At 37.0% G+C, this 10953-nt stretch overlaps 1 protein-coding gene across 1 annotated transcript; it reads left to right on the top strand.

Annotated features, from left to right (window-relative positions):
• The first annotated feature begins 69 nt into the window (after window positions 1–69).
• Window positions 70–10953, top strand: LOC117421863 (abscission/NoCut checkpoint regulator-like). Its single transcript, XM_034036312.3, has 12 exons — window positions 70–494; window positions 743–815; window positions 1456–1577; window positions 2122–2175; window positions 2448–2608; window positions 2895–3040; window positions 3732–3846; window positions 4756–4965; window positions 5583–5659; window positions 6063–6164; window positions 6911–7074; window positions 7539–10953. Exons 1-12 carry the CDS (start codon window positions 487–489, stop codon window positions 7615–7617), a joined length of 1311 nt encoding a protein of 436 aa, XP_033892203.3. The 5' UTR covers window positions 70–486; the 3' UTR covers window positions 7618–10953.

The raw sequence follows: 10953 nt of genomic DNA, 5'->3' as shown, positions 1-10953 counted from the left end.
ACTTTATTTATTGTTTCTTATGATTAAAAATGAAAGCATAAAATATTGATTCGGCCTTGCTCAGAAGTCTGGGAAATGTAGTTCGGCAGCAAGCTTTCGATAAATTAAGATTCACTGAATCTGATAAAAGAACATTTTCTTATGTAAATATATAAGCATCTTGTTAAATAATGGGACTTTTTTCTGTATGTTATTATATATGTATATATGTTTTTAAATAACCGTTTCATATCTGGTAATGAGCCAAGGAACTACCACGACCAGCATGCACCGCTGTAACTAAACAAAACTTCCTGGTTTTGTATAGTTTTTTCTCGTTCATCAAGGAGCAAGTTTTACTTTGTAGATTTTAAGAAATTTACTAATAAATATGAAAATGTATAGCTAGTTACAAGTAATCTTTTCATCTCGCTCTTCGTTCGATTAATAACGAGAAAATAAAGCATGTCATAAGAAATATCGAATCAAACCATCGCTACTAAAAATATGATACTGTATGTATGCTAAATATTTATCTGTAAAAAAAAATAATAATAAAATAAAAACTTTACAATAGTATAGATATTATTGGAGGGGTCCTAATTTAAACGACTACAAATAAATTAAATGAGTGCAGTCGATATTGGATTTGAGATTTAAAAATCTTACAATAGTGTTTTGAATAAATCAATGTGCACACTTTCTTTCACGCTGTTGTTACATTTTTATTCAGTTCACTGTGATAACATTTTTTTTAAAAAAGGCAATTTTTATTTGGCATGATGGATAGAAGATGTAACAGCTGCGCTTCAAAATTTACTCTCTTCAAAAAAGAGGTAATGACATTTACTGTGTTCAGTAAGTTTGTTAATATCAAGTTAGAAACACAAATGGAAGGTTTACATGTGTTTTAACGTTCAGTGTCGTATTCCAAGTGGCAGGTTTTATAAATTAGTAATACAAGCTTCCAAAGCATTTAAGTGCTTAACAATAAACCACTGCAATGTATTTTAGCTGCTTGGTTGCAATTACATTTATATAAAGGTGGGCTACAATGTCTTTTTTTATGTGAACCTCGGAGTTCGCAATATGACCGCTTTCTGAATACCGGTAAAAGAAGGCAATGTAACCTAACGTGAGAACTAGAGCTACAGTATCCTTTTATTAATTGACATGATTTAAATGATGGCGTATCTAAATACCGCCACTGATAAAACGGCTTTGTGGACCAAGATTATAAAACAGCATCTCTTAGGAGTGCAAGCAAGTCTCTTGAAGTGATTTTGCCTGTAAAAAAAATATTAACAATCCCAGGGAAGGTGCTATTTAATTTGTTTAAAGTTTAGCCTGACACCTTCAGTGTCTGTATTAGTTCTCAATAGCACCTAAGTGGGGCAAGTCTTTTATTTAACCTAGTAGCCAACCCAACTGGTTGATTAGGCTAATATATTTCATGATATGATCTCTTTCTCCTAGCTGGGTTGTAAGAACTGTGGCCACTCCTATTGCTCGGGATGCCTTGGTTACAGTGCTGTGGTGCCCCGATGCGGGAACACACAACAGAAGGTCTGCAAACGGTGTCATGGAAACCTGACTGGGTGAGTATCAGTGACCCTTCCTCTATCAATATGTTACACATGTGTAAATGGGTTATTCCACAAGGCAGAAACTGGACATAAAAACATCAGGATGATTGTAGGGTGTTTTGTAGGCTTTACTAGGCAGTTTTGTTTTTAAATGATAAAGTGTATGCTGCTGCAAACAGGTTTGGGAGGTGAGAAAAAAGTACAATGAAAGTATCCAGTTTTTACTCCTTCTTGCATTAGCAGATTTTATTAATTTATTTGAAATTATTGTCACAAAGGATAACACCTAATCACCTGAGCTTTGTAGTTTACTAGGTGCCTCCTGGGAGCACTGTCAAAGAAACCTTTGTACAGTAACTTTCATACCTACCAGACATAGTAAAAACAAATAACTGTGACACTTACTTTACTCAGTCATGTTCTGATACAATGGTGTTGCAGGAGGTACAGGTGGTCTGCTCTGGTGTGCCAGTAATGTTTTCTAGAGTCCCACACAAGATAAGAGGGAAATTATCCATAAATATGAAAGTGACTGATCTACTTTCATTTCCTGCAGTCGAGGAACCCAGAACAATGACGCAAAGTGGTCTCCTCCTGAGAACTACAAAAAGTGAGTAAAACAATTACTGGTAAATAAAGCAATCGATTTTACACCATTCTGCTTTAATATTTAACTTCATACATAACAAAGCTGTGTAGGGATTGACTGAGAGTACCAGTAAGCTCTGTGTTTCATTCATCAGTCACTGAGTAGATTTAACTAATATACTATGTCTATGAATACATGCTTTAGCTCAGGGGTGTCCGATCATGGTACTGGATCATGATCTATTATGCACTGGACTGTAAGCTCAGTGAATGTTTCCAATGGTGTTGTTTTAGGCGTGTGGCAGCTCTGGAGGCCAGGCAGAGCCAGCAGGGGGCACCATCACAGCACGGGACCCGCATTCCTGTTCAAGACCACTCCCTGTACCGTGGGCTGAGCAAGGAGGATCGGGCCATTGCAGAAAGACTGGAGAGACTGAAGGCCGATACCAAACCCAGTGAGTTCATTCCTCAATGTATTGATTTAAAGGGGAGGCTTCATGAGTTGGCCGTCTTATCCTTTATATAATAGTGCTCATGTTTTCTTCCACCTCGCTGTTCGGTGTGAGATACAGTAGTAATGTAGCTGGTCCATCAGTATTTCCGATGTTTTAAAGATCCTCCTTTTAATTGCAGTAATCATATGGCAAATGCATTGAATGGTATTGAACTAAATGGTACATTTTTACTATTATTAATATATGTCAGGTTGAATCTATGTGCCATTTGTGATTCTATAATCAGAGACAATCCCCTCGGAGAAAGAAATTGAGTCCCGCCTGGCGGCCCTGAAGGTGGACCCAGCCCAGCCCGTCCCCTCTGCCTCCGAGATGGAGAACAGGCTGGCTGCTCTACAGGGGAGGGCCCCACCATCCCAGACCCCCAAAGCCGTGAGTCACACAGTGCTTCAGTGATCATAGATTTCTGAGACCTCTTATATATACCCATTATATAAAGTATGATTCAGAATCATAAAACAAGGGGGAAAAATATTTGTTTATATGTTTGATTCTAGTAGTATACCGCACTTTAAACGTCATTCGTTACGGTTGATACTAGGGCTAGCACCGAATAGTTGAACAGTAAAGAGATAGTCGACCTCAGAAACTGGTAATCGAATAATCACAAATGATGTGATTGTGAAGTGTGTGGTTTCAGATGGACGGAAGTGCAGTTGTGGCTGCAACTATTAACATATAAATGGCATTTTACAACATAATAAAATAATTTTTAACAAAAAATCCAAGCAGTTTTAAAATACAGTGCACAAACAGCAAAGTGGTACAAAACAGTCCGTTCACAAATAGAGCACCAGAAATAACCAAATACATGTGGCAACTCAACAACCTATTTAACTATTTTACCTCCACTATTTTTATGTATAGTTGCTGCTACTGTATCCTTATGGTGAAATGTTCTTATATTTTGACATGAACACTACATAATTCCCACACAGACACACACACACACACACACACACACACACACGACTCATAGGAACTCTCATTAGACATGGTTCATATAAATACGTTGAATTAATGCTAAACCGTTTTTGGGCACTTCTTTTCAAATGCTTTGCAGATACACCAGCCTCCGGACTCAAGATCGCAGACTGAAAAAGCCAATGATTTGTTAACCCAGCTGTCTGAAGAGGTGGCAATAGATAATACATTTGCACCACAGCCAGACACAGAAGGTATGATTGGCACTTTGAATTTGCTTTGGATCACAAAGCTCAGCTTAATTTTAAGTGTTTTATTTTCTTTTTTTTATTTGGTGTATCATAAAGCAATAGAAATACATATGGTTACTTCTTATTGTTATTCAATACTTATTTGAAAATGGAAATGGCAACTGCTCAGCATATTTTTATAGCAGAGTTTGCTAAAATAAATGAGGGGATACAATACAATTAAGCAGACCGGGTCCTGATCATACAGTGGAATAAAAGGTAGACACACCCTGTACAAAAACCAAATATTTTTAAAAGTTTTTGATGCAGCACTAAATTAAATGCAAATCTGTTTCATTTGTGTGGATTCTTTAATGATCTGGCTTTGTTCTGAAAAATACAGCCCTCTGTCAGGCTGTTCCCTAAAACAGACAATCTTTATTGAGACTGTTTCTCTCCCCAGAATATCACAGGTCTTTTTGTGTGTGATCATGACCCTTAGTAATATGATAAACAATTTTAATTTAAAGAAAAACTCAAAACAAATACTAGTCACAGCACAGATTTTCCAGCACATACATGGTGTCTGTTGGTCAGTTGCAAAAAACAATGAATTTAAACCTTAGGTCTGTACTAAGTTAAGTACTAGCTTGTACTACTACCTCAGTACCAACAACAAACAAAGTTTGGGACCAGCTGATCCCTAACTTTCTTTCTGTATCTGAAAATGGTAGTGAGTTTGGGAGGGGACAGGATAAGAGGAGTGCTACATTCTTGTACTGCATATTTCAACTGTAGTTTAATGCTTTCTTACATTTTTCTTCAAACCACAAACCTCAGAAAATCATATTTGTGAATTATTTAATGAATACACTTCCTGCGATATGCTACTTTTAGATTCTTCACATTGACCATGTGTGTTTCCATACACAGATGTCCCTCTGAACAACCTAAACAAGGGGGAGAGCACTCTGTATGGGAACCTTGACGACCTGCAGGAGAATGTGAAGCAGCTGGAGGCAGAGAAGAGCAGACTGCTGGAGGAGGCCATGGCAGAGCTGAAACAGGACAACATCTGCCAGGAACAAGTCCTGCAGATGGCAAAGAGGCTGGCTGCTCTCAAAGGAGAGGACTCTGACAAGAGTGAGTGACTCCCATGTGACCCAGTAATGTGCCACCACTCATGTCGCCTAACAAAATAATTTCCTAAATCTTCCCTGTCATGCCCTTTTATTCACTATAAAAGTCTCAAACGTTCAGGAAACCTGTTACTGCTTTACTTACATAGCATGTGACTGGCTATAAGCATGTCAGTCATTAAGGGAAGGAAGGTCCTGTGTGCAGCAGTCAGAGTAAAGCTCAGGTGGGGTGCTGCTGCTGCTGCTGCTGCTGCTATGTGGGGGAAGTAAATCTGTGGTATGGCAGCAGGGTAAAAGAGCTTCACCAAAGTATATAAAATAAAAACAAAAAACAGTGGAAAACTGGACGATCTACAACAGAATTCATAAAAATTGTGGAAAGAGATTTTGGGAATAAAAAATTGTGATTTGCTTGAAAATGATAGTAGTGGTGTTAATGTTTAAGTTTCAATAACATAAGTTATATTTGTAGATTTTTTTTTACCAATTTTATAATTGGTACATGCAACAATACATGCCAATAATTAATATTTTAATTATTCAAGTTGCAATAGCATAAAAAAAATGAAATCAGCCTCCCGTTTCAACCACTGCCTTTGTTTTTGTGTCACATTGTCTTAGTAACTGCAGAGAATTACAAACAGCCAGAGAGTGATGAAGAAACTGAGGAGGAGTCTGTACAAAGAATTTTAAAGCAGGTCTGTAATGTATTTGCTTTACGCTGAAGATGTATTGTTAAAGATTTCAAGTGTTGGATTTCATAAACGCTATTATACATACATACATACATACATACATAGACCCGCTGGTTATTCGACATCTCTGAGCATACCGTAAAAATAATATTCTTAATTCGACACACAAGGTGGCAGCACTGTGCTATTATCAGCTTTATGCAGATTTTCTTATGTCTTAAAAATAAATTTGTCTCTCATTCACAACATTTTCACAAGCCATTAACATGTGTTAAATTATATATATAGCAATAGGACATACAGAATTAAGTAATTGGTATGCTTTTACATGCAAGCCATTTAGTCACTTAATGTTTTGCTGTTTTTTAAAAACTTTGAAATGATGTGCTTCATTTTCTTTTCAAAGCTGTCTGAAGAAGCAGCTATAGATGAAGCTAGTGGCTATAACATTCCACCTGAGTTGACCAGACCATCAAACACGATGAAGCAAGCAGGGAAAACCAAACAGGTAATGACACAATACCCATAACATGGGGTTGCACAGAGAAATATAGTTGCATGTGACACCATTTGCTTGTTGCAAGCAACTAGTCATGTCTGCCAAGCAACCTGTCTTCAGCTCTGTAGCCAATCAAACTGGCCACTAATCTTGTAAAACCTTTTTTTACAGTCAATGATTTATTCTAGCTATTAATGGCCCCCGCTGGCAATGAAATCCCCTACGAAGGGGATATAGTGAAGTCAGTTGTACGGCACGTATGTCACACTTTATGCATTTCTACATATATTATTATTATTATTATTATTATTATTATTATTATTATTTATTTCTTAGCAGACGCCCTTATCCAGGGCGACTTACAATCGTAAGCAAATACATTTCTTGAGAACCGCTTATCCAATTGTCATGAAACTTGGTATTGATATTATTTTAGCAAAAGTTATTGAGAATATCAGAGTCTGAGGATATATGGAGGTGTCTTGTCTCTATCATCCATCCACCTGCACGTCACACTTACGTTTTTGTATCTATCTGGAGAATGGCTTACCAAATTGATTAATGACATTTCAATGCTAATTTGTATTATATGCTATTATTTAACACTGTTGATAAATGTCATCATCAACTTGTTCTTCTTGTTCTTTTTCAATGTCATATTGCAATATAGCCAATGTTTTATTTATATATGAATATCCTCAATCGTCGCTAATGTGTTGTATTAAACGTATTACAATGCCCATGTATTTTTGTAGATGCCTTCTGCTGCACCTCCAGCAGTGACTCAGAAGCCTGTCACTGTTCCCCGGGAGCCAGACAGCGATGAAGAAGAATTGCCCTGGTGCTGTATCTGTAACAGTGACGCCACACTACGCTGCCACAGCTGTGATGGGGACCTCTTCTGCCAAAGATGTTTCAGGTATCCGAATCATTAAAAAGCATCCCTGTACCTATGTGAAAAAAGTACAACCGTGTACCTAGTACTGACAAAATACAAATATTGAGAAAATGATGAAAGCGTGCGTAGGTTATCCAAGACTTTAACCACTCCATCACTAGACCTAGCAGTAGTAAAAAGAAACTGTGTAGACAAACATATTTGTTACTGTCTTTATATGTCATAATTGAGAGGCATTGTGAACATCTATTTGTAATGTATGAGTAGATGAAATGTCTGTCTATTAGATCATTAAGTCTCTTTAGTTGTATTCAGATTTCATAAAAGAACATGTCAGTGATGTATCTTTTGGTAAATTCAAATCCACCCCGAAAGACGATAACCTTTACTCCCAGAACCAGAATATATCATTCTTATATAATCTACAGTTCAGACTATATCTTTCTTTCAGCTACCTACCTAATTAACATGTTGTTTTAATGCAGGGTAGGACATGATGAATGTGACAGAAAAGAGCATCGAACAGTCAGTTACCAACCACCGAGAAAACAGAAGAAGAAATGAAATGCTTGGGGAGCTTGCCAACAATAATAACCAAACACTTGAGTCGAGCTGAATGTATGTTACCTGTAACACTGCATGGTGAGCATAAGACAGTAATCCTCTGACTAATGGAATGAGCCATAGAATACAAGCATTACCCCTCCATGCAGACAGCCTTACTGCATGTTGTTTGCATTGCTGTTGGTAGATCCAAGACTCAAATGTGGCAGTAAAAGTGTATTAATATTATTATAGTGCAGTAGCTACAACAATATTACACTTAAGTCTGGTTTTGTGTATTGCCTGTTGGCTTAAAGGAATGCTAACCAGTGCTTTAAAATATATTTTAGCTTTATGAACACCAGCCCCCTTTTATTATACTGAGAATTGTTTGGATCTTCACTTTTTGTATAGATAGATTATGTAAATGCTTATTGCTATAGATACATTCTGGTACCTTTCTGTAGGTCTGATGATAAACCATGAACTGATTAGTTACCAGGAAGCAGCAGCAACTTTCCATCTATTGTGTTGCAATTGAAATACCTGCAAATTAACAAATAACCAACATATCCCCAATTGTAGAGGGAGGGAGAGGGGTGGGAGAGACATTTACTTTCGTTTCATTCAACACAATAACAGTTACAAAAAATGCACTGTTTATTTCATGAATTGTATTTTCCTGAAAAAACTATTTTTCTCAGCTAAAATGTTAATTGAATTGGGCTTCAGGACCACAAACATTTAATTTCTGTGCACTTCCTGGGTTACGTCACCTGGAGGGTTAAATTGTCTCCACTCCTACACTTCCTTCTCTCCTGTCAACGTCCAATTAGCTCCTTCCCCTATTGACTGACCTGCGTTCGGCCAGTAACATACTTTGACCCAGAAGACACTGTTGGGATAAAATGGCCAAAGAAGTAAAGAAGTAACAGACTTCCTGTAAGGCATGGCTTGCAAACTGAGATTTTTTTTTTTTTAACCAAGTGTATATCAGATATTATGTTTTAAAATGAAAATACATGTTTTCTATACTATGCGTTACTTTACAAACTGCACATTGGTGACCTATTTCATGAATAGATGTGCAAAATGGGTATGATTCATGGAATTCAGTTGTTAGCTACAATTACTTTATTCCTGGATGTATTATTATTATTATTATTATTATTATTATTATTATTATTATTCTACCAATTGCTTTACAAATGAATGAAATCAAGTGCTGCAAACTAAATGTAAAGATTTCTACGAGTAACACATATTTATCCAAGCAATCAAACTCGCACCTAATTTATATTCAATTCAATGAATTATGCAAAGAAAAAAATCCTTTTCATTCTAAGTCTTTATTCAAGAATAACTCAAATAAATGTGATGCCTCAAAGCATTTTGAGACAGAAATACTGAATTCAGTTGCAGAGTCTCCAAAAAAGCACTACAATTAAACAATGGTTACCTTCTGTTAAGCCCCTTCTGTGAACCATTATTGAGAGTACAGTAAGATCTCTATATCATCTAAACTAATTGGGATCAGCGGGTGTTCGGAAAATCGAATTGCAACTGTGAATTTGTTTATATGACTTTCCTAATCAAAGATATAATCCAGCCCTTTTATCAAGTAAATATACAAAATACTGTAGTGAACTGTTCTGTAAGTACCAGGGGATGAAGGGCTGGATAGTGCATTTTCTATGACAATGGGGAAAGCACAGCACACTACAAGCCAGGTTACCAAGGGGCTGTTCGGATAACAGAGGCGTTGGGCAACAGGGTTTGGATAATCAAGCTTTTATGGTATCAGAATCTAGAGATGTATGGAATAAACTGCATAAATCTATCTGTATGACACTCTTACAGTATTACATATACATGTGTTGGGTTACAGATTGTTCATATTGTCAATGCTGCTACAGAGCTGTGTAAGTCAATTGTGATGGTTTTAATTGTTGGGGAGAACCCTGTGTTTGTGTCCTATCTCATTGTGCTTGCTGGTGTTAGTTATATAGACATTTAAAGAGTTTTTGGTAGACGCTTCCGTCACCAGCAGTTTCAACATGTTGTTGGAGCCTCTGAAATGGTGTGGGTAGGTAGCCTCCTCATCTTCTGTTGTTTTCTCTTTCATTGCCTAAGAAAAAACAATAAATGACTCAATGGTAATCATTTCTACTGCAGGCTAGCCTCCTTGTAAATTACCTTTCTGCTGTATGCGTGTAAAATTATCTTATTTAATCTGCAATTGCAGTTTCACAGAATCCCTGCTGAAACACTTTAGTAGATGAGTGCTTAAATTTCAGAGAAATGAAGCTTGAAATTATATGTTACAGTGATGCAGTCACCCAATATCATTATGTGCCATCTTTCCTGTTTTTCTATTAAGATAGATTGGACAGAGATGTTTTTGTTTTTTGTAGTGACTTGCCTGGTTCCCGTGGCATTACAATTAAGCTCACAAAGCTAAATCTACCTTTATTGCATTGTCAATTTCCATTTATGTCTGAAATTCTAGGGTTTGAAAATAACATTCATCATGCTGTGTGGTCCAGTGGTTAAAGAAAAGGGCTTGTAACCAGGAGGTCCCCGGTTCAAATCCACCTCAGCCATTGACTCATTGTGTGACCCTGAGCAAGTCACTTAACCTCCTTGTGCTCTGTCTTTCGGGTGAGATGTAATTGTAAGTGACTCTGCAGCTGATGCATAGTTCACACACCCTAGTCTCTGTAAGTCACCTTGGATAAAGGTGTCTGCTAAATAAACAAATAATGCAAATGATAGTTTGATTTTAAAACCCAATTCTTTTTGGACAGCTGTTTCAAATGTTTTGAGTGCTTCCTATTGGGAATTTGTTTTCAGAGAAAACCCACAAGAACAAGAGGCCCTGACCATTAAGACTGACCTCAAAAAAGAGAGAGAAAGGAACCTGACAAGGTGGAAACACCCATTAATAGTCAATAAGGCCCTGAGACTACCTTATACTTGGTTCTACACCAGGTTAAAGAATTGTCTGTTTGCAAGCCTTCCTTTCAGAATGTCTTACACTTCCTTGGTCAATTCACCTGGACAGTGAAAGTGCCCTACCCATTCAGGGCCTTCTTGTTGGTAATTCCCCTGATGCCTGACATGCTTTGCAGCCACTAAGATGATTAACCCCGAAGACACTGTTGGGGTGAAATGACTTAGAAAGTAAAGCAGTAACAGACTTTCTGGAAAACAATGCAAGAACTGTCGTTTACTTAGCGTAGTAAAAGAGGTCATGTTTTAAAAAGAAAATGCATGTTTGAGACCTATATTGTGAATGAAACTGTACGAGAGGTAAGATTTATTAATTAAATAGCAAAAACCACTTTCTGTAACTGA

Source organism: Acipenser ruthenus, chromosome 15 (genome assembly GCF_902713425.1).
Source record: "Acipenser ruthenus chromosome 15, fAciRut3.2 maternal haplotype, whole genome shotgun sequence".
NCBI lineage: Eukaryota > Metazoa > Chordata > Actinopteri > Acipenseriformes > Acipenseridae > Acipenser > Acipenser ruthenus.
Note: the sequence above shows the minus strand (reverse complement) of the source record. Positions and strands in the feature narration are given on the sequence as shown.

What these genes read in the sequence shown, in the direction of transcription:
- LOC117421863 (XM_034036312.3), top strand. An exon ending in TGTCATGGAAACCTGACTGG is followed by an intron (nt 1,578 to 2,121) that starts GTGAGTATCAGT and finishes CATTTCCTGCAG; the next exon opens with TCGAGGAACCCAGAACAATG. An exon ending in TACAAAGAATTTTAAAGCAG is followed by an intron (nt 5,660 to 6,062) that starts GTCTGTAATGTA and finishes TTCTTTTCAAAG; the next exon opens with CTGTCTGAAGAAGCAGCTAT.